This window comes from Xiphophorus maculatus, chromosome 2 (assembly GCF_002775205.1).
Source record: "Xiphophorus maculatus strain JP 163 A chromosome 2, X_maculatus-5.0-male, whole genome shotgun sequence".
Taxonomy (NCBI): Eukaryota; Metazoa; Chordata; class Actinopteri; order Cyprinodontiformes; family Poeciliidae; genus Xiphophorus; species Xiphophorus maculatus.
In genome coordinates, this window is record NC_036444.1 from 4,334,744 (window position 1) to 4,358,546 (window position 23,803).

Here is a 23,803-nt window from a genome sequence, read left to right on the forward strand (position 1 = left end):
GAATGCAGCAAGTGGTTTCTGAAGGGTAAGTCAACAGCAAAACACTTGTCTTTTCCAGCAGCCATTGTACAGCACATACAGCGGCAAAACCAGCTGACCAAAGATGCTGGAGCTCTGCTTAGATTGCTAAATAACAGCAACCCATTGCTGGGGTTGCTAGGTAACAGGCAGTGCCTGCTGATTTGCACCATTTCTTTCTGAAGGTTTTTCAAATAGCTCATTTTCCAGACACCAAGAAGCTTATTTCCAAAAAACAATCTGGTTTTTTATAAGGTTGATTGTTTTTAGAAGTAAAGACCAAAATGAAAGTATAAAAACATGCAGAATGTGAATTTTGCATATTGGGTCCCTTTTAACACTGATGACACTGATGTTCAATGGAAACTCAGCCCATCTTTTTCTGTATCCATCATAAGTTGTCTTCTGTTGTCTTCCGCTTCTGGAGCCTTCAACCAGTCCAGAAGGAAGCCCCAGTCATTCTTATCCCAAGGATTTCTCAATCCAGATGGGACACAGTTTCCCTCCAGTGAGTTCTGGGTCTTCTTCTGGATCTCCTCCCATTGGGAAATACCTGGAAAACTTGCAGAAAAAGGCTTTCTGATCAGACGCCTGAATCACCTCAACTAATTCCTTTCGATGCAGAAAAGCAGATTAGACCAAAATAGACCTTTTTGGTTGAAAACTCGCTGTGAAGACAGATGAGTGCAGTTTTGAGCGTCAGGTGGGTCTGGTTTACATTCAAAGTCTATGTGGAGGCACCATGAGGGCCCGTTTTGAGCCTTTGATGCACATGGACTTTGCCTTTCTCCACATGGACTTTGAATGTAAACCAGACCTGATGCTCAAAACGCGTTTGGTGTGAACGCACCACTAGATGTGGCTCCATTAGAAGCATTTCAAGGTTCTTAAATGGCCAAGATGATGGGATTTGAGAAAATGTAACATTTATTGCTTCTTTTATAATTGGTTACTGCATTATGTTTTTATGATGTAAAGCACTTTGAACTGCCTTGTTGAAGAAAAGTGCAATACAAATAAACCTGGCTTGATATAAATTACAAACTTCTCCATTCTTTCTTGCTTTCAGCCACTTTATCTGTTGTTCTCGTTTCCTTTTCGGAAGCCAGTCGCAGTTATTGATCGGTGGAGGAACCACTCCAACTAGCGATGTTTGTAATCTGAAGTTTGCATGTAAAAATTTCCCACTATGTCCCACTTCTTTGACATGTGACTCCGGTTTGGGGTTAAAGTCCCTCAGCCACAGCCGGAAAAACGTCAGATCAATACGGTCAGAGCAGAAATCACTGCAAAGCATCTGGAGAAAATGTCCGTTATCTTCTCAGATGTAATCCATGAGGACTTCTGCCGAGATTACGCTCCATGTCTTGACTAACTGTCGACAAAAGAAGGGAAGGCAGAAGTCGATGAAACAACACTTCTTAGTTAGACCACAGGGCCTTTACTGGTAGCAACACAGCACTTCTGTCCCAGCTGAGTCACCGCTGCTGGTGAGGGAGGAAACATTTCTGTGGTTTTACTGTCTCTTTGATTTGTTGTTTCCAGGTTTTTAAAGGGGTTTTCTGTTGCCTTTTCTCCATTTTAATTCTGAAAAGTTGTATACATCTTTCAAAAAAACCAAAATGAGGCTTCCTCATCTCTTAAACTTCTTTGGTAACATTGCATAAAGCTCAGCTGGCATCTGAGATGCTGATGCCTGTTTAAGCCCCATTCATTCAGGTCACTCAAACCAACCCAGACCCGTTTCAAACCTCACATTTCTGCTTTGAAATCCTTAAAAGAAAGTTGCTTACAGGTTCATGATCATCTTGCTAAAAATATTATCCCTGTAAAGAGTTTGATTCTGGTTTCTATCCACTAAAGCACATTCTTTGAGATGATCCCCCGTCATATCGTCCTCAACAGTCTGACCTCCATTGGTGTGGTGGACCACCTGCTTGGTTTGCTTCTTTCCAGATGGACCCAGTCCGTCGTGGTAAAGAACCACCAATCAGAACCCTCCTTAATCATTTCCTATGCATTCATATCAGCCCCGTTTGGTCCACTTCAATCACTTACCGCCTGATTTCCAATGTATTGCCGCCTGCAACCAGTTTTCCAGCTTCTTTTCAGAGAAAATTCAAAAAATCAGAGCATTAATCTGTACATCCACTATAAAGTCAGTACCAGTGCTGTGCCCAAACAAAACAAATACAGGAAAAATGACCCAATTTCAACTACTTAATTATAAAATCCTACAGGAAATTATAAGTCAACTAAGCTCCAGTTCCTGCTGTCTGGATGTTTTACCCTCACATTTCTTTAAGAAGGTCCTGCCTGTTATTGCTGCTGATCTGATCCAAATAGTAAACTCATCGCTCTCATCAGGCGTTTTCCCCCAGGCTCTGAAAACAGCAGTAATCAAACCACTTATAAAAAAGAACAATCTGGACAAATCACTAATGCAGAATTACAGGCCGATCTCCAACCTCCCATTCATCAGCAAAGTTATTGAAAAAGCTGTGTAAACAATTAACTAGCTTCCTAACTATAACCAACCTCTTTGACTCCTTCCAGTCTGGTTTTCGTGCTCACCACAGCACAAAGACCGCCCTCATAAAAGTGTTCAATGACATCCATATAAATACGGACTGTGGCAGAACCACAGTGCTGGTTCTGTTGGACCTCAGTGCAGCTTTTGACACTGTTGACCATGACATATTACTGAGTCGACTGGAGAGTTGGGTCGGACTCTCCGGTCCAGTGCTTAACTGGTTTGAATCCTACATAAAGAACAGGGATTTCTTTGTTTCAATTGAAAACTTCTCATCAAAGAGGTCAAAGGTCACATGTGGGGTACCCCAAGGTTCAATCCTAGGACCCCTTTTATTCAATATTTATATGCTCCCACTAGCTCAGGTTATAACAGGAAATAATATTAGCTACCATAACTATGCAGATGACACACAGCTCTACATTACGATGTCACCAGGTGACCTTTGACCCCATCCAATCACTGAACAGATGCTTAGAACAGATAAATGTGTGGATGTGCCAAAACTTTCTCCAGCTGAACAGAAACAAAACTGAAGTTATTATTTTTGGACCTAAAGAGGAACGATCTAGAGTTATAGATCTAGAGTCAATGCACAGCTTCAGTTATTACAACTAAAAACCAGCGATCAGGCCCGAAACCTGGGAGTAGTGATGGACTCTGACCTGAACCTCCAGAGCCACATAAAGACAGTTACAAAGTCGGCCTTCTATCACCTGAAGAACATTTCCAGGATTAAAGGACTAATGTCTCAGCCAGATCTAGAGAAACTCATCCATGTGTTCATCTTCAGTCGTATTGATTATTGCAACAGCGTCTTCACAGGTCTGTCCAACAAATCAATCAAACAGCTGCAGCTGATCCAGAATGCTGCTGCTGGCGTTCTCACTAAAACCAGGAAGATAGAGCACATAACACCAGTTTTAAAGTCCCTCCACTGGCTCCCTGTAGCTCAAAGAATAGACTTTAAAATACTGTTGTTAGTTTATAAATCACTGAACGGCTTAGCACCACAATACATTAAAGATCTGCTGTTGTTGTATCAACCTTCCAGACCTCTCAGGTCTTCCGGTTCTGGTTCTGCTCTGCATCCCCAGAACCAGAACCAAACGAGGAGAAGCAGCTTTCAGCATCTATGCACCACGAATTTGGAACAAACTTCCAGAAAACTGTAAAACAGCTGAAACACTGACTTCTTTTAAATCTCAACTGAAAACCCACCTGTTTAGAATTGTATTTGAAACGTAATCAATTACGTTACATCAATTTATTGATGTAACTTGACTTAATTATTGATTCTATATTGCATTGTGATTCTGTGTTTGTTATGATGTAAAGCACTTTGAAATGCCTTGCTGCTGAAATGTGCTATACAAATAAAATTTGATTGATTGATTGATAGAAGGTCCGGTTTGTTTGTGGAGCTGTGAATATTCAATTGAACTCTGATTTGGAGCAAAATTCAAAATCTGGTCCGTCTAAAAACCTCCATCTCAGTTCGGTTGAAGTGAACTCTGGTGTGGTTTGAATGCTTATACGGATGGTAAGCTGATTAGGGACTGCTCCAAATGTTGGAAGTGGACTGCAGCGCAGGGTATTCTGGGTAAATACAACCAACACAAACTAGCATTTAGTGCTAGATGGAGAAATATCTGTTGTCTTGCCAAAGACAAAAGAGAAATCCCACAGCCGCTAGAATCTGATGGCACGCCATTTTTATTTACATTCTGTGAAGAAGGAAATTGTGCTTCTGAAGATATTGTGTCGTTTTCTTTAGTGGTTTAGGTGCAGCTCCCCCACAGGCGAGGAGGGGAACATGTTTGGTTCGCAGCGTGAAGGAGAACTGCAGGAGCTGAAAATGTAAGAACTATTGCAATTTTGGTCCCAAATCAAAGTGACGTTTGGGTTTGAAAAACTGCTTTAAAAAGTAACTATATTCTATGTCAATGTGTTCTGCAGAAAAAGTAGGATAAAATCTAAATTTAAACAAGATGAAAATAAGACAAAATCTAATTATGCTAAATTTAATGTCAGTTTTTATGTATGTGTTTGTGAAGGACTTTGTGATTTCAATGTCTGTGTTAGGTGCTATATGAATAATTTTAACTTTACTTCCTTCAAATAAAAACTAGATTATAACCAGAATAAAATCAAAATATATTTAGGATAAAAACTATAGTAAAACCAAATAACGTCAGAATAAAACAATGATGAATAAATAAATAATTGGGATTAAAAAAGCAGAATAAGATGGGGTTTTCTCTCGTAGTATTTTGCTGATACACAGCTGGCCAATAATCAGTTAATCAATGGATCTGATCTGGTTGCAAAGCCAGCTGAGCTTTAATCAATAATCACTTCGCTGCGTTCAAATGAGCAAACCGGCACCAAATGTTTTCCAACTTTGAGATGAAAACATCCAGAAGAGGAGAGAAACCTGAACAAAACGGTGTTACATCACTCTCATCTGTCACCAAATAAACGCAGTAATGGAATCCCAGCAGCCAGGAAGCAGAATCTGGATCAGACCAAAACAAACTTCCCCCACAACCACATGTGTTTGCTGAGCTCAGATGGGAAAGCCCACGGGGGAACGGGGCATTGCCCGCCACATTCCTCTACAGCGATGTTTACACCGCGTCATCTCCACCACACTGCAAAATTAAAAAATAAATCACATCAGAAATAAAGCTAAGATGCTGCAGTGGAACCGGTTAGTTAGTTGGTTTCCTAGTTGGGTCATGAAGGAGAGCAAATTGTGGCCAAAGATTATGTGGAAAGAATGAGTCCAAATTTTCCTGCTCATGCTTCTCAGGTAAAGTCCTTACTCTGAAAGGTTGAGGAAGTCTTTAAAGGAAATTAAAATAACATTACAAGGTAATTATAGTCCATTTTATAATTCCTCCAACTTTACTTCCTCCTTTGGACTCCTAATCTGTGATCACAAAGGTTTGAAAGTCAATCAGCAAAAAATATAACCCTGAAACCGTTAATTGCTCCAACCATCGTGTGTTTTCAAAAGAGGAAAATCACCATAGCAACCACTGACTCAGCAGCTTCGTCTTTATTGCCGTTTTACTTCAGCCTGCAAAATACCACGAAATGTGTCATCTTGGTTTAAAAGGCATTTCACTGAGACGGTCTCTGCAGAATCCAGTGTTTCCAGCCTTAAAACTGTAAACGATGCTTATAAAATACAGCTGACATATATATTAAAAATCTTGCCTGACTTAAAGAAGAGAGCTGAGGCAAACTGAAAAAGTAAAAAATGAAATAATCAATCCAACTTTATGGTGAAAGTTTCTCTATTTTGCAATTAAATATAACATTTAAAACATGCATTTATTATGTCTTTACTCCACGTTTTAACATTGATTCTGCTGAAATGAGCTCAGATGATTCTGTTTTCTCTGTGTGGCGAAAGCGATGCACATATTTCACATAAAAAGTATTCACCCCTGGATGTTTTAAACTTTTTATTACTTTTACAAATCAATCATTGTTCATTTCATTTTATGAATAAAATCATTCTTAGATAATGAGATTTTAGTCTTTCAGAATTTGCTGTTTTAGGGCCTCCTGTCACTTTTACACTCATGTGAAAATGGCTGCAAACCGATGCTAAGTTATACAACTTTGAAAAGCAGAAGTGGAGCCTCCAGCACAACCGACCAGAATGCAGCAAATGGTTTCTGGATGGTAAGTCAACAACAAAACACTCGTCTTTTCCAGCAGCCATTGTACAGCACATGCGTCAGTAAAACCAGCTGACCAAACATGCTGAAGCTTTGCTAGGGTTGCTAGCAGCAGTAAGTGCCTTATGACGTTAATAGAAGTAGAAAACGTACAAAATGTGAATTTGCACATTTAAAATACTTCTGTTAGTTTATAAATCCCTGAACAGCATGAACAGCCATTAAAGATCTGCTGTTGTCATAGCAACCTTCCAGACCTCTCAGGTCTTATGGTTCTGGTTCTGTTCTGCATCCCCAGAACCAGAACCAAACATGAAGAAGCAGCTTTCAGCTTCTATGCGCCACAAATCTGGAACAAACTTCCAGAAAACTGCCAAACAGCCGAAACACTGAGTTTGTTTAAATGTAGACTAAAAACCCAGTTAGTTTGGATTAATAAAAACTCAAAGATCATTAAATTTTCCATGGTTTTCCTTTAACATGCCTCTGCAATGTACTTGGTTATGTTTTCATTGTTTTAGTCACTTTGAATTTTATTGTTGCTGACATTTTCTAAATCTTTATTTCTTTCCACATTCACAGTTTTCAGTTTTCTCATGTTTTTGTTTTGTCCTTTTATTTACTTTCTCTTCCTGCAGTTTTAACTTCTGGTTGTAGATTTTCCATGAGATCCATTTAATTCACACTCCCGTTGCTCCCATTGCTCCCACTGCTCCCGTTGCTCCCGTTGCTCTTGTTGCTCCCGTTGCTCCCGTTGGTCCAGTTGCTCTTGTTGCTCTCGTTGCTCCCATTGCTCTGTTGCTCTTGTTGCTCCCGTTGCTCTGTTGCTCCCACTACACCCACTGCTCCCACTGCACCCTTTGCTCTTGTTGCTCCCACTGCTCCCACTGCTCCGTTGCTCCCACTGCTCCCGTTGCTCTTGTTGCTCCCACTGCTCCCATTGCTCCCGTTGCTCTTGTTGCTCTCGTTGCTCCCACTGCTCTGTTGCTCTTGTTGCTCCCGTTGCTCCCATTGCTCCCATTGCTCCGTTGCTCCCGTTGCTCTTGTTGCTCCTGTTGCTCCCACTGCTCCCGTTGGTCCAGTTGCTCTTGTTGCTCTCGTTGCTCCCATTGCTCTGTTGCTCCCGTTGCTGCCATTGCTCCCGTTGCTCCCATTGCTCTGTTGCTCCTGTTGCTCCCACTGCTCCCGTTGCTCTTGTTGCTCTTGTTGCTCCCACTGCTCCCGTTGCTCTTGTTGCTCCCGTTGCTCTTGTTGCTCCCGTTGCTCCCACTGCTCCCATTGCTCCAGTTGCTCTTGTTGCTCCCGTTGCTCTCGTTGCTCCCGTTGCTCTGTTGCTCTCGTTGCTCCCACTGCTCCCGTTGGTCCAGTTGCTCTTGTTGCTCTCGTTGCTCCCATTGCTCTGTTGCTCTCGTTGCTCCCACTGCTCCCATTGCTCTTGTTGCTCTTGTTGCTCCCACTGCTCCCGTTGCTCTGTTGCTCTTGTTGCTCCCGTTGCTCCCACTGCTCCCGTTGCTCTTGTTGCTCCCGTTGCTCTTGTTGCTCTTGTTGCTCCCACTGCTCCCGTTGCTCTGTTGCTCTTGTTGCTCCCGTTGCTCCCACTGCTCCCGTTGCTCTTGTTGCTCCCGTTGCTCTTGTTGCTCCTGTTGCTCCCACTGCTCCCGTTGCTCTGTTGCTCTTGTTGCTCCCGTTGCTCCCACTGCTCCCGTTGCTCTTGTTGCTCCCGTTGCTCTTGTTGCTCTTGTTGCTCCCATTGCTCCCATTGCTCCCACTGCTCCCGTTGCTCTTGTTGCTCCCGTTGCTCCCACTGCTCCCGTTGGTCCAGTTGCTCTTGTTGCTCTTGTTGCTCCCGTTGCTCTGTTGCTCCCGTTGCTCCCATTGCTCCCACTGCTCCCGTTGCTCCCGTTGCTCTTGTTGCTCCTGTTGCTCCCACTGCTCCCGTTGGTCCAGTTGCTCTTGTTGCTCTCGTTGCTCCCACTGCTCTGTTGCTCTTGTTGCTCCCGTTGCTCTGTTGCTCCCGTTGCTCCCATTGCTCTGTTGCTCTTGTTGCTCCCATTGCTCTGTTGCTCCCGTTGCTCCCATTGCTCCCGTTGCTCCCACTGCTCCCGTTGCTCCAGTTGCTCTTGTTGCTCTCGTTGCTCCCGTTGCTCTGTTGCTCTTGTTGCTCTGTTGCTCTCGTTGCTCTGTTGCTCCCGTTGCTCTGTTGCTCCCGTTGCTCCCGTTGCTCTGTTGCTCTCGTTGCTCCCGTTGCTCTGTTGCTCCAGTTGCTCTTGTTGCTCTGTTGCTCCCGTTGCTCCCACTGCTCCCGTTGCTCTGTTGCTCTTGTTGCTCTCGTTGCTCCCGTTGCTCTGTTGCTCTTGTTGCTCCCGTTGCTCCCGTTTCTGAATTTATCCTGTGGTCTGATTAATCCTCACTTCGCCTCCGTCGGCCATTTTCTCCTGCTGCCTCAGCTTCATCACAGCTGCCATTTATTGTCCTAATTAAATCCGTCTGTGTTGAAGTTTCTGTCATTCTGATGGTTCCTACTGTTTCCCTGCTTCGTTTCCTCTTGTGTCTGTTTTCTTTTTCCAAAAAATCTCCACTAAACTGGGCACATTTCTGTTCGTCTGGCTGTTATTTTGATCCTCAACAAATGACAAACTTGTTCCAACAATTAATTTGACCAAAACAAACCTGAACAGATCTGTAAATGAAAAATGTTCCCACAATGTGAGAAATGGGAGGCAAAAAATTAAACCTGGGATTATTTTAAGGGTTTTTACCTCATTTATTGTACTTAGTTTTTTCAGTTTAACTCTACAAGATACATCATATTAAAAGTGTTAAAAAGAAAAATACTTTCTAGATTATATTATATTAATAATTGTCTTATAGATGAGGTGTGGGAATAAATACTCTTTACTAAATGAAGATGTTTTTTTAAATTATTTAACTTTTTTTGGAATTTCCACATGTTTACATATAAAATGTACATGAACAATTAATATTCAACATTATATAAATTAAAATAAATCATTATTTTAATTGTTTAAATGTTAAAGATTCAATTCAGTTTATTTATATGGCACCAATTCATAATAAATGTCATCTCAAGACACTTTACATGAAAGAAACAAAACAATTTAAATTCAATCACTTTCCAATGGATCCTAAAACAATGGATGAGGTTCAGTTAATTATAAGAAATATCTTTTATTCTTATTCTTCTCTAATGGGGAAATTTCTGTGAAACAGCAAAGTGACAATAAATAAAAAATATTTGTAGAAAAACAGAATTAAATCAAAATAAATTAGTTTAAAACATTTCTGTCTGAGGAAACCGAGCAGATTGCAGCAAATAAATCAAGAATTGAGTTAAAATCTTCCTGAAACAAACTCCTTCTGGGTTCTAGTGAGAGATTTATAGGGGAAGTAATTCATTCATTGTTTTTATTTATAAAACCCGCTGTGATGTTTGCAGGCGCTGCTGCCTCGTTGGGCTTTTGCTTTGTAAAAGAGGAAGTCGGCTGCTCATCCAGGGGGTTGGAGGTGTGCGCAGACAGGCTTTTATTTTGAAATCCAGCCAGTATTTAGGTGTGAAGCAATTGGAAGAAGCTGCAGGCTCCCTGTTGCGCACTTGGCGGAACGTACAGCCACAGATCGCGGCGGCTCCACGCGTGGACTGAACCGAAAATGACCTTCCCACGCTGATTTTTACGCACAGCTCTGTGAATGGATTCTTATTGATCCGCAGGTGACAGGAGATCAACCCGGCCGACGCATCTGAGCGCGCAGAGACTTTACGCATCCCCGGAGCGCAGCCGGACAGCTGCTGCGTCCTCTTACGTCTTTACCTGCTGCGGCTTTTCGGGGAGGACTTTCTGGGCGTGGAGGCTGTTTCTGAAAGGTAAGGGCAGTTCCCACGGTCACAGCGCTCAGGTTTTAAGGTGAAACCGTTTCTAGCTCAGACTGTTAAACTCAGACCCCCCGCTGAGCTGAGGGGCTTTTCTATCTGAAAGTGCGCAGTGGCGTGCAACACTTTCACTTTCGTCAAGGTGCGCGAAACGTGCGTTCCTCCGGCTTTGCGTCAGACGTTGCGCAGGTTTTGCTGTTGACATTTGCGACTCTTTATAAGGGCTGCAGCCGGATCATCCGGGTCACAGCCAGGTTTTGAGCTGCGGAGTGGAGAGGTGGAAGCGGTGCGCCTCTGCTGCCCTAAAATAATTTAGATAATTACATCAGATAATTGTGGAAACAGGGACAGATTGCGCTGGATAAAACCCAGAACTTCTGCACGAACATCTTTTTACCTCCTTTTTCTGACTTTAATGTGAGTTTATTTTGGTCTTTGAGACTCAGTTATTGTTTTTATTGATCTCTGTTGCTACATTTTATCTTTTTATTTCATTTATTTGTTTATTTGAAAGCACAGAAACAGCAGAACAAGTCTGTAACTGATGCATTGAGTATTTCTATGCACTGGAGTCAATCCGTTTTCTTGCCTACATGTTCATATAAACAGTCTTGCAATTTATAAATCAAGATACAATAAAAATGCATGTTTTCCTCCTTACATATTCATAAACACCCTTGGAAGCTTCATATTTATGTAAATCCTTGCAGATGTTCATATAGGTTTCAGTCTGGCTTAAAATAATGCAAATTATGGTTGGAAAAACTTTTTTTCAGACAGGAAATCAAATATTTGTGTCTTTCAGATCCAGCAGAATGCCACAGAAACACAATTTGTTTGTAGTTGAATCTGAAAAATTCAAACGAAGCAGGATTTTAGTTCCAGCTTGATGAGGATGATGCATCTCTCATCTCTGCTGCAGAAGTTTTTGTGCTTTCATCTCTTTCTTCAAGAGCTTTTAAAATTGATTTCCTTTTAGTTTCTTAAAGAAATATGAGCTTCATCACATAAAAAATGAACTATGTTGCCAATAATAATGCTTGAATTGCTTTCTGCGTGTAAAATGTAAAGTAATTAAAGTGAGATGTCATAAAAAATGTGATTCTGTCAGCTGATAAATGTCCATTTAATGTTCTTTGACATTTTCCTCAGCTGATTCACACGTTTTGCATTCCTCAGCACATTGAGCGTTTTGTTTTGGGATTTGATTATAACATTCTGGACCAAAACGTGCAAACATGAAACAGAGAGAGCGATGCAGTGAGTCAGTCTTGACCCGCGAGCTTCGCCTGCTGCTGCATTTCAGAACCAGCCGGAGGTTTGGGGTTTTATATACATATATGCATGCATGCTAACGTTTTGGGCGGCATCAGTAGTTTTAGGATTAAGATGAGGTTTGGTGAGGTTCAGACTGTGGGCATCCTGCGGTGGCTGTGGCGGGGGGGGGGGGGGGGGGGGGGGGGGTGATGCATCAGAACCATCTGGGCTGCAGAAACCAGAGGGTAAAATTCAACCTGTCCTGCATCTGAAGGCGGTTTCTCTTCTCTTCTCTTCTCTTCTCTTCTCTTCTCTTCTCTTCTCTTCTCTTCTCTTCTCTTCTCTTCTCTTCTCTTCTCTTCTCTTCTCTTCTCTTCTCTTCTCTTCTCTTCTCTTCTCTTCTCGACGTATTTGGTTCTCTGTTCAAGCAGCTTTTCTAGGAGTCGCTCCGGTTTTCACCTCTGTTGTGAGGGTGGAAAAACCCAAACAAAAAAAAGAAGCATCAAAATCATGTGTGGCAATGACAATGAATGTTTTCTGTCATGGGAATAAAGAGAACCAGCCCTCTTCTCTGGACTTTCCAGCAGAAAAACATTTCAGATTTTAAACGGCTCACTTTATTCAGGTAAAGTTGCTCTTTACCTGAATAAAAAAACTGTTCAAAATGTATTTATTTTCTCTTTCTGCCACAGAATTACAACAGTGTAATATGGTAGATTTTTAAAAAACCCAGTAAACTTCTGCAGATTTTCTCAAAAAACATGGAAGTTTCTGAGTTTGAAAATTCAAAAATTTTGCTAGAAAAAACTCAAACTCTTGCTTAATCTCAGAAACCCTAAAGAAAAAAGAATTATTTTAGTTTGAGAATGAAAAAACATAAATTCTAGAATAAATCTGAATTTTTGGGATTAATATCAAAAACCTTCTAGAAAAACAACAAGGACATTTCTGAGTTTGAAGGCTGAAAATTTGCTAGAAAAAAAACCCTTACATTTTGGGATTAATATCGGAAACCTTCTAGAAACGTCAATTAATTTTTTGAGTTTGAAAAGTTGAAAATGTGCCAGAATAAGATTCAGACATTTTCTAGAAAAATGGAGAAAATTTCTCAATATGAAAAGTCACAAATTTTCAGCGTCTTAAACTCAGAAAATTTGAAAAGTTTTGACTTTTGAAACTGACAAAATTCCAAGTTTGTTTCCTCAAAAATGTCTGAGATTAATCTAAAAAAAATTTTTAATTTTACTCTAGAAAATTTTTGATTTTTCAAAATGTAATTTTTTTTTTACTAAAGGAAAATTTGAGATTAATCTCAAAACTCCTCTTTTCTTTTTGTTCCATCTCCAATGGCCCAAATCCGACGCCAAACAGAACATTTTCATTTCTACATCTGTCATGCCTCCTTCAAAATGTAAATATTACTGTCTGCTTTCACCCAGTGCTGAATGACTTACAGTTTTTATTTAAATCATCCAGAGTTCAGAGAAAAAACACTTAAACTCTCATTCACTTTCATCAGGTAACCACATAACTCCTCCCTTTAAAGCTAAAGCTCTTTAATCTCTATATCTCCCACAGTAAACACAGCAGACTCATATAAATGTAGAAATGTTGCTTCCAGAAGTTTCTCCCACTCGCATACAAGAATATTTTTGATATAACAAATAGTTTTCACACAGTTACAGTTTGTTTAAGGCTTTAAATTCTTGTCTTTTTCTGTGTGGGTCTTTGGTGTTCCAGTTTCAGCCGCTTTCTGAAAAAGAAAAAAGAAAATGAGGGAGAAATCGCCATGGTAACCAGTGACTCAGCATTTTCTGAGTCGGTGGTTCTGACGTCACTCATTTCTAACACAAGTAAGATTTAAATTTATTAATGTGGCTAACGCAAGGAAGTTAAATCAATCAATCAATCAATCAATCAATCAATCAATCAATCAATCAATCAATCAATCAATCAATCAATCAATCAATCAATCAATCAACTTTATTTATCCCATTAGGTAGAGTTTGCTGCTGTCAGCTTTCTTGTCAGAAACTTTACATCAAAATATATCTAAACATAACATGATTAAAAAGTGCTCAATACTTTAAAATCTCTTGACTCAAATACAATATTCGCTTTAGGACAAGATTAAAAAATAAAATAAAATAAAATGAAAATAAGACTTGTCATTTACCTAGAAATGATACTTTAAAGATATTTGTTTAAACTGAGTGACGGTTGTTTCAGTCTTCCTGGTCCTGAAAGGTCACGGCGGGGTCACGGGTGCAGTGTTTCAGTATCGCCAGGTGCGTGGGACCTGCATTCCTCGTGTGCTGCGTCAGTGTGAAAGCAAAGGTTTCTGATGACTTTAGCAACACTTTGCACAGGCGCAGACGTTTCAGCAGGAGTGTCTGTCGGAGAGTTCGTGTCTTGATAACTACACCTGCCTCAAACCTGACCACTACTGTAATTCTTGCTGCTTTTTTTTCTCCAAATGTAGCAAAATGGCTGTTTATTTTGGTAAAAGCCTCTGTTTTAATGCTTTAAATCATTGTCTTAACCCATCTGTAGGTGGCGCTCCTCTTTATCACATCTATTTCATTATGGTTTTGTTGCTTTATTTGTGGAAGCTCCTCCATGTTGTCTTTTTGTGTTCACTCAGTAGTGAACTTTATCGTAGTGGGAGATCGGAGGCAGCTTGTTCACATCGTCTGACATATTTTCCTTCTCCATCGCTCAGGAAAATCTTTGGAAAATCTCCATCATGATGTTGTTCATGCATCTTTCACACTTTGGTGAAGAGCATCTATATATATATGTCTTGGTCTGGAAGTCATGCTGTGCATTACGCTGCACTTGCCTACTAAGATGGCTCGGATCCAGTTCAGACCTGTGGTAGCTATGTTTTTCGTTTATAATTCATGTAATTACTTATCCTTGTTAATAAAAACACAATATTTTAAGAAAAGATGACATTGATTGCAAATGTGATGCAGTTAATCTAAAAAAGCAACTGTCAGCCTGTTCATGGTTTAATGTGTTTCCTGGTGAAGTTGCACAACACTGCTTTCATCTAAGTTAATAAGTTAAAACTAAATGAACAATGTGATGCCACAGAAAGCAGTTTGGAAATTGTAGTTCACTTTTCGGTTGAGTAGTGATCGCTGTTTTCACACCAGAAATCCTCTCTGGGAAACATTTTTATGCTCACTTCTGCATCTAATCTGGTGATAATTTCCCACATAGTTTTGGGATTTTCCACCAAAACCATCGCTGGGATTTGTTGCTTCGTTCCCAGTGCAGTGGGACGGATTGCTGGCATTTTTCAGAAGTAAAAAAAGATTTGATATGTTGGTTCAGAAGTCGACGCTCTTTACGGGGCTGAATTTATCTCAACCGTTCTGATTCCAGGTTGGAAAGCTTATGCAACATTTGTGAATTCAAAAACATCAATTGGGATTCACAACTGGAAATTTACCTTGGATTTTCTCTTGAAGAGGCAAAATCCTACACAGAGACTCAGATAAATTCACTTAAATCTTACTTTAAATGACGTAAGTCTGCTGGTCTGGTTAGTGGTCATGACTGAGAGCGATTTCTCTTTCGTTTGACAGTTTGACAACATTCAAAAAGGAGAATTCTGTATTTTCACAAGTTGGACCCTTTTCTGCTGGAACGATAAAATGCCCATGTAGACGAGCCAAACGCTGTCAGGAGAAAAGTGTTTTTTTAATTGGATTAAAGCTGCAGTATGTACCTTTTGTAAGAGAAATACGTTTTTCACATGTTTGTTAAACCTGCCACCATGTTGTGACAGAAAATCAAACTCCTCTGCCTTCTTTCAGTTCTCCCGGTAAAAACTACAGAAATGCACCACTCACATTCAGAAACATCGTCAATCATGCCTGTGTACACGCTGCTCACACCCTTCCCCTTGCTCTCTGCTGCGCCACAGCTAGTTCAAATGAGCATGATTGGCAGCGCTAAGACCCGCCTCCTGACTCTGATTGGTTGTTTTTGATCGGGAGCGGTGCGTTTCTTCAGCTGCTCGGAGAGAAAGCGGAGGAGATCGACCTTTTCACAGATTAAATGTCTCATAACAAACAAACTGTCACAACACGGTGACAGGTTTAACAACCGTCTGTGTGGTGACCTCTGACCCTCCAGTGGAGTTACAGAATCGAGGCCAACATGCAGCGTGTCTGTATAATTTTTAAAAATTGATATTTGGACATTTTAAATCGATCATAGCAAATGACAAACAGGATCCTTGTGTGAATAATTTTTTATTTTTCTTGGCACACCCTTAATTCATACTGGTAAATAGTTTACAACAATTTCTCACTGGTACAACAGCGTCTTAGGATCTTAGTAGAGTAATAGAGTTAATTATTCATTAATTAAGCTAATCATTTAAAAAGTATTTTTGAATTTGAGTCTGACAGAAGAAAGAAAGGAATGTATTTCTGCAGAAAATATAAAAACTTAGAAATTTTGAGATTATTTTCAGAAATTTTCTAAAATAAAATTTTATTAAATTTCTGGGCTCAAAAAGTTTAATATTTGTGAAAAAACTCAAAAATGTTGAGATTAATCTCAGACATGTTCTAGAAAAAACTTTCTGGGTTTCAAAAGTAAAAAAGTTTCTAGGAAAGCTTTTGTAGAAAATTCGTGAGACTGATACAATTTTTTTAGTGTTTTTCTTGCAAATCTTCAACTTTTTGAGCTCTAAAATTATGTTTTTTCTAGAAAATCTGATATCAATCTCAAAATTTCGGATTTTTTTTCTTCTTGCAAATTTTTGACTTTTCAAACTTATTTCTAGAAAAACGTGGAGATTTGAGTTATTTCCTACAAGTTTTTGACTGTTTGAACTCAGAAATTTCCACGTTTTTTTCTGTTAAACTTGATACGAATGTTAAAATTTCTGAGTTTGTTGTCACAATTTTTTTACTTTTCAAACTTAGAAAGGTCCCAAAAAACATTCTAGAAAAATTTGATGGAAAACTCAAAATTTCAGTTTTTTCTGGCAATTGTTTTGGCTTTTCAAGCTCAGAAATGTCCATGTTTTTGTTTTTTTGTTTTTTTAGAAAAATTTGGAAATGTTTTAGCTTTTTCCCAGTAATTTTTGAGTTTTGGACATTTTTATGTTTTTTTTTCTTTATAAATCTTCTGAGATTAATCTAAAAATTTCTGATTTTTTTTTTGTTGATGAAATTTACTCCTTTTTTTCTATCTACAATGGCCCTAGTAGTCCAGAGCACCAACTGTGTATTAAAAATAATCTTTTCATGAACCAACATTTGGGTTGCGTTTGGTTGCTGACCTTTGCAGCGGCATGTTGACCTCCTGCTGCAGCGACGCCCTGCAGGGACTCTGAGTTATAGTTTGCTGGCTGTTCAGTGAGGTGCAGCTGCTGAGCACTGAAGAAGTTCACCCTGAGATGTAAATCAAGGGACGATAACAGAGCGGGAGCGTGTAAATGTGGGGGGCACAGGTCGAAATAGTGAGTCATAATTTAAATTTGTCAATATTTCTGTAATTCTTCCCCATAAATCTGAAGCAGAAACGGAGGAATGTCTAAAACTGCTTTTATTCTCTGATTAGTTTCATCACCAGTGACATAATTACATCATTCTTCCGACTGCCTGGCTAATAAGCAGACATGCTGAGTCTTTAATAATATCTGATTAATCTGAGTTGGGTAAATTTATGACACATGTTGCTGATTGAATTCTCAGAGACCTGATTTCCATCAGGACATCAGAGGCATTCCTGGGCGTTGTGGAAGATTAACTGTGATCTTCTTGACAAAATCCAGAGAGCGCAGAGTTTAGAAGCATCGTCATAATGGCAATGGGACAGAATCGAAGAAGGCAAGACGTCTCTGAAATGTCCAGAGCTGACTCAAATGATCAATTATTCACTAAGACATTTTTATGTAAAGATTTTTCTTATGACTCTTTGTATTCCTGTGGTGCCTGGTGGGTGAGAGGGAGAATCTCAGGGCGTTTTCACACCCAGGTTGGTAGGCAAAGGTTCCCTGAGGAATTTCTCTGATTCCTCAGGGAACCTTAATATTAATCCTTAACCTTAAAACCCCTAACCTATGTTTTCAGTTTGAGCCGCATGTGACTCAAACTGAAAACATTTCAACCTGCTCATGTCATTTCCCGTCAAATGTTGCCTTAATGAGCAACTAAAAGTTTTTAAAGATGTTTAAACCCTGATAGTTCGGTTGACTCAGTTCGATTCAGGACCAAAACTGCAACATCTATCTGACAGCTCTGAGTCAAACGTACCAGAACATTTGAAAAACCTGTTCCCCACCTCGCCTGTGGGGGCGCTGCACCAAGAACCACTGAAGAAAACAACTCAAAAACCTCTGAAGACACTGAGCACAACTTCCTTCTTCATAAATGTAAACAAAAATGGAGAAGCGTCAGATTTTAGCTCTTGTAGGATTTCTCTTTTCTCTTTGATTAAAACTACCATGGACCATTTCTTCTGCTGGCGCTAAGCTAGCTCAGGTTAGCCTAAGTTAGCCTAGGTTAGCCTAGGTTAGCCAATACAATTTGGTTGTATTTTGGTAATACAACCAAAAGAAAACATTTGCAGTGTTGTCTTTTGGTAGTTTATCCTTTTTGAGATAAATTGTGCATCGTGGACCTGCCACAATAACAACTTATGCAAAATGATAAATTGACCCAGAAATTATTGCGATTAACGATAATATCATTGCTCATTTGAGATCATTTTAAAGTGATATAATGATAATGCAATAATAATCTAAGTTCCCCCTCTCAGACGCTATCAAACTTTTCTTTTGCACAGAACAGTCCACAATGAAACTGGAAGACAACAAAACAAAAACCAAAATCATAAATAAAATAGATTAATGCGATTAATTAATTGATTACTTCTTGCAACAGATCTTGGTGCAAGATCTACAAAATTGTCCCAAAGATCTTAATAAATTGTTAAACAACTTTCTGCAGCTAAAGAGCAAAACAACTGAGACTTTGATCATTTGATTCCAGATATCAGAAAACTTGAACGTTTCAGACTTTTCACATAATTTATTTATTTATTTTTTCTTTAAATTTGGGCATCCTTTTTGAAAAAAATGTACACTTTTCATTTCAAAAGCTGAACTTGAGCTTAGATTTTTTTTTCATGGTTAGATCAGTGTAACAGTAGTTTAACTTGTTTAAATAAATCAGCTTTGGATCGGATTATTTAGATTATTTATTGTTTTTCTCTTTTTCTACCAAAAACTGGATGATAAAAGTTTTATTTTGGTCCCAAATAACCTTTTATGCTTAAATAGACTCCATATTTAATTTTGTCATTTTCATTGTTTTATGCATTTAGTTTGGATATTTAAAACAATATATTACTTCAAAATGCTCTCAAAACAACAATATTATTATTTACCGCGATAACTTCTGGGATAATTTATCGTTCATTAAAATATTTTATCATGACAGAAATACTTGCTTGCTTCCCCTCCATCCAGGACTTAATCAGGTCAAAGGTTAGGAAAGAAGCAGCAAGCGTCTCTGCAGACCCCACACATCCTGGACACAGACTGTTTAGACTTTTGCCTTCATGTCGGCGCCACAGAGCGCTGTTTGCAGAAACCAGACAGTTTCTGTCCCCCAGGCTGTCTCTGATCAACAGTTAACAGCAAGAGAGCTCAGATCAATATCATCCATATCTGCACAGATGGGAGAGAAAAACACTTTTATTTTTATTTCACTTCTTACATGTTTATAGTTAAACTGTCTCCACTGAGACCAAAGTGAAATCAAAGTCAAATTCATTGCTTGTGTGCACAAACTTTATGAATAATGTTGATTGATGATTTCTCAAATTTCCAAATCTCCTCTTTTCTTTTTCTTTTTTTTTGATCCAGCTTTTATAAGAGCAAACAATAAGTCAAATCTTCGCTTTCTGTGGAGAATTGCAGCTGAAAGGCCTTTGTAGTCTGGAGAAGTGCTGAAGGTCGTGTCTTAATGCAGAGCAGATCTTCTCCCACGTGTTGGTTTGTCTCCAGGCTGAAAGTGTCCAGCTGATCCTGACCACGGCTCTGCTAACCGTCAATGAAATAATGAGTCGTTGATATGTTGGTTTTGGTTTTATCCCTTTAATGAAAGGCTGATGCAAAGGACTTTAACGTTGGGCGTTTAAATTAATCGGGAAGCAGCAAGCTGCTCGCTTAGTTTTGTTTTGGTAGCAGGAGTTGGAGGAGCAGAGGAAGGCCGACCTGCTCGCTAAATCGGGGATGGAAGATGACGAACTGATAGCTGACGCCTGCGAGATGCCAAGCTTTAATATATAAATGTCTCAGTAAATTAAATTTAATGACATTAAATAAAGAACAGAGGTGACAGTATTATTCTAAATATTTTCTCCTCTAATCCACAAATATCAGAAAATTTGAAAATGTGACTAAATGCCGTTTCTGTGTGTGGTTTAGTGAAATGAAATTAAAGTCAGTGGTGGAAGATTTAACTCAAATGGAAATCAAGAACATTATTTGTGTTTTTGGGGCAATGAATGCTGTTCCATAAATAATATTTTTTTTTTACCCCTCCAGGGGGTCTTTTTTGTGGGCTCTAGTGTCCCTTATATGACAGTAGACTGACAGGAACGGGGGGAAGACATGCGGCAAATGTCGTCGGGTCCGGGATTCGAACCCGCGACAGCCGCGTCGAGGACTCAAGGCCTCCAAGTATGGGTCGCGCTAGCCACTACGCCACCACGGCACGCCCCACAATGTGGACTTTTATCATCCAGTTTAAATCATCCAAATGGAAATTATAGAGCTTAAATCAATCATCTGATTGATTTATTGCTACAGGTCTGTGCGCAACGCTGTCACTTCTGCCAGTGAGCTGCTAATTAATGCGGAGCGCTACTAGCAGGGTGATGAAATGTTTTCTTCTTGGAAAAAAAGAACAACATTTTTTTACTGTCATTTTCTCTTTTATATTGGACCTTAAGTAGCAACTACAGAATGGGGCAAATTTTTATTCGATTACTCGATTAACCATCTGAATAATTGATAGACTGCTCGATTACTAAAACCTACGCCACCACGGCACGCCCCCTTTTTCATTATTTTTTTATCATTAGTTCCACAAAATATTGCACTAAAATTCTGGGCCCATATCGCCCACCTTTCAGAGAAATTAATGAGTTCAGCTCAAACAGCATCGCTGATGTTTTCTTCTTTACATAAGTGATTATTTTGATACATTTTAATTAAAAAAAACACCAACATCTGCCTTGTTTGAAATCACATTCTGCGCCAGGAACAACAAGCTGGTTACAGGTAATGTTGTTTTTATCTTGTTTTGATCTAATTTTATGGGCATCTTGTAATTTATTGTAAATCTTTCTTCGCCTGGCGAGGCTTTGAGGCCTTTATGGACGGCGCCGGCCTCCTGCGTGCGCAGGGCGTGAGACGCATCATATTGATTCCCTTCACACAGCGTGAAACATTTCAAGCAAACACAAACACAGTACGTCACGATGATCCAACCTGTGTTATGAAGCCAAGGTTCGGTTTATTCATAATCAAATAACGATGCAGAGCAAAGCTTTGTTTTACATCGTTCCCGCCTCAGACAAACCGAAAAGTTTACGAGTCTCAATCAGTCACTGCATCTGTTAAGTTCCTCTAACGAACAAATCGGAGCTCATGTCTCAAAATAACCCTGACAGCTGAGATAAACAGAACCATGTGAGCAGAAAACTGCCAGTTAGGATCGGGACACTGATGGGTAACTTCATATCAGGAACTTCAGAGTTCCCATCACTGTTTTACAACTGCAGGAGTTTTTTTTTCTTTTTCTGATTCTTCCGGATAACCCTTGGCTGTGTGAACTTTCCTCTCGGTTCGCTTCCCGCTGCCTCCCAGAGTCTTCAGCCATTTGCGCTGCTGGAAGTCTGTTTTTGAGTCTGTGTCTTACGTTGGACTCGTAAAGTCTGAGAGTCGGAGTAGCACATGGTTACCAAAGCATGATCGAGTTACAGCTGGACAACGCAGAGTTTTTTTGGGTTTTTTTTTTTTTGGCTTTGAGTTGATTTTGCGAAGAGAAATAGCCGAAGACAGGTTTAAGAGTTACATTTAAATTTAGATTTATTACAAATAAGCAGTTTTATGTTTTTGATTGAGCAATATTGGTGCTTTTCCAACAGCTGGATTCTTTGTTTTTACAAAGTAAAGTTCTGCTTCAGCGCTGCAGAAACACAAAATCTCACCAAGTAAATTTGATCTGGTTTCTAGTGCAAAAGCCTTAGTACAATTACAACTTGTAAATAACTTTTCAGGAATACATTGGAGTTTGTTTAAAGTCAATACTTGCTTCAAAAGTTAGCATATTATTTAACAAGACATATTTCCTGTGTTGTAAATGAAATAATCTGCCGATGTACCTTGTACCTTTTCAACAGTTTTAAGGAATTATTGACTTAATAAAAGCTCATATAAATTTCTGAAAAGTTACTTATAAGTTTGTTTTTTCTTACTTTAAGTGTAATAAGGTATTTGCACTGGAAACTAGACCAAATATACTTGGTAAAATTTTGTGTTTGTGCAGTGAGTGTGATGAAACTGGGTTCTGGAAAGCTCCTGGATCGGTTTGCCAAAATGTTTTGGGTCGCTGTCCTCATGGGCCGTGAAGCTCCGTCCGATCCAATCAGCTCTCCCGGATATTTTTATGAATCTGAGCAGGCGCTTGTTGCTCTTTGCTCCTGAATTCATCCACCGTTTGGCTTCTGTCTCCGGTTTAAATGCTGAGCTGTAGCTCTGCTCCACCAGCCAGATTTATTGTTATAAACACTTCAGACACAAAAGGCTGAAGGATCTTCGTTTCCTGGTGTTAACGTTGCAGCCAGAACTTTGTTTTTTATTCAAAAAGTAGTTAAAATTAGAGATGCATCAATTTGGGAACCGGAATGTAGTTTTGGAACATTTTTTCTGAAAACTCCTGTCAGTGAAACACGGTAGCTGTTCCAAATATTCCTTTGGGATAATATACTTTATTAAAACAATTATTCTGACAATATTTTTGAGACACATGCAGCACTAATCAAGTCTTTAAAAGTGTTAAAGTGGCGGAGGACTAAGTGTGCCAGGTAATGATTCCCCATGGGCAACGATGTGGCATGTGGAACAAAAGATAAGTATTATCAGAATGTTTTCTTGACTCATTTATTTTCTTGATAACATGTATAAATATATATATTTAAAATAAATAATAATGTGTAAGAAATGTAATACATATAGACATAAGAGGTCAAATAGGTTCATACCTCATTTTCAAACCAATAGTTTCTAAATATTTATCATGGTATTTGAAAAAGTTTGAAATATAAAGTAAATTAAATGGAAAATATTAAGGTTATGTAACTTCATCATGTAATTATTTAATAACTTTTTGCAAAAGGCTTAGATGTCGTCTCGATCTTCACATACGTTTGGTTTTGTTTCAGATCTGAATTTCCTTTTCTACATTTGTGCGTTAAAAAAAAAATCCAATAAACACTTTTGAGAACATTTCAAGTTTAAAATGAAAACATGTAAGGAAACCCACACAGCACGTGTTTGTTCGCAGCTCAGTTTAGGACGTGGTCAGATTCCTGAAAACATTTGCTGGATTCTCCTCTCTTCTGCTTCCTCCTCCAGACCATCGGCAGCAGAGTTTGGAGCTGTGAGCTGCCTCAGTCGGTCTGAGAGAGGCTCACCGGTGCCATGAAGAGCTGAGGCAGGCACGCCGCCCCATGTGTGTCCATCCGCACACCGGAGAGCTGCAGACATCGCTGTCGTGTGTGTGCTGCGTTTGAAGCACCGTGGGAAAGCCGAACAGCATGGTGCAACCGTCGCTGTGCTTCCTGGGGGGCCTTTTGGGTAAGAGACGCACACCTTGCTTTTGCTGATGTTCAAGCTTGATTCTCCATCTGAGCGCAATCTGCTGACGGCAGGAAAGCTCCCTGAAACATGTCAGTAATAAGTGAGGACTGTGTGATGGATTATCAGGGGTTCAGTTAAAAATGTCTCAGTTCTGGAAGCTTTTTGTCACATTTCTGGAACTTTATGTTGCTGCAAAACAACAAAACTGGATGAACCTTTTTCTGCAGAATCTGTACGGGTCTCCCGTGTTATCAAAACTTTGGGTGATGATGATTGACGCATTTGGCTGTTTTAAGAAAAACTATAAAATTTGCTGAATGTGATCGAAACGGAGGTTTTTGGTGGACAGTCGTTATTCGCTTTAATTCATTCATCTTTATGGAAATCACAGCAACGACACAGTTTGAGCAGATTTTACTCAAAGAAGCCAGAATTTTACTGACGGTTTACTGACTGCAGGGGAGAGTTTGGGGTTATTGTTGGATAAGTCAAGTCAGTATCTTTCC

The 23,803-nt window shown here is 39.5% G+C and overlaps 1 protein-coding gene across 2 annotated transcripts in view; it reads left to right on the forward strand.

Annotated features, from left to right (window-relative positions):
- The first annotated feature begins 9,811 nt into the window (after positions 1–9,811).
- il34 (interleukin 34) overlaps positions 9,812–23,803 on the forward strand; it is a 56,556-nt gene continuing 42,564 nt past the window's right edge. Inside the window, exons 1-2 of one of the 2 annotated variants that reach the window (XM_023327056.1) lie at positions 9,812–10,129; positions 23,073–23,294. In XM_023327056.1, the coding sequence (XP_023182824.1) occupies positions 23,255–23,294 (40 nt within the window). In that variant the 5' untranslated portion in view covers positions 9,812–10,129; positions 23,073–23,254. Of the gene's footprint in view, positions 10,130–13,159; positions 13,246–23,072; positions 23,295–23,803 lie in introns of those variants that run through there. The other variant, XM_023327063.1, reaches the window with a different exon arrangement.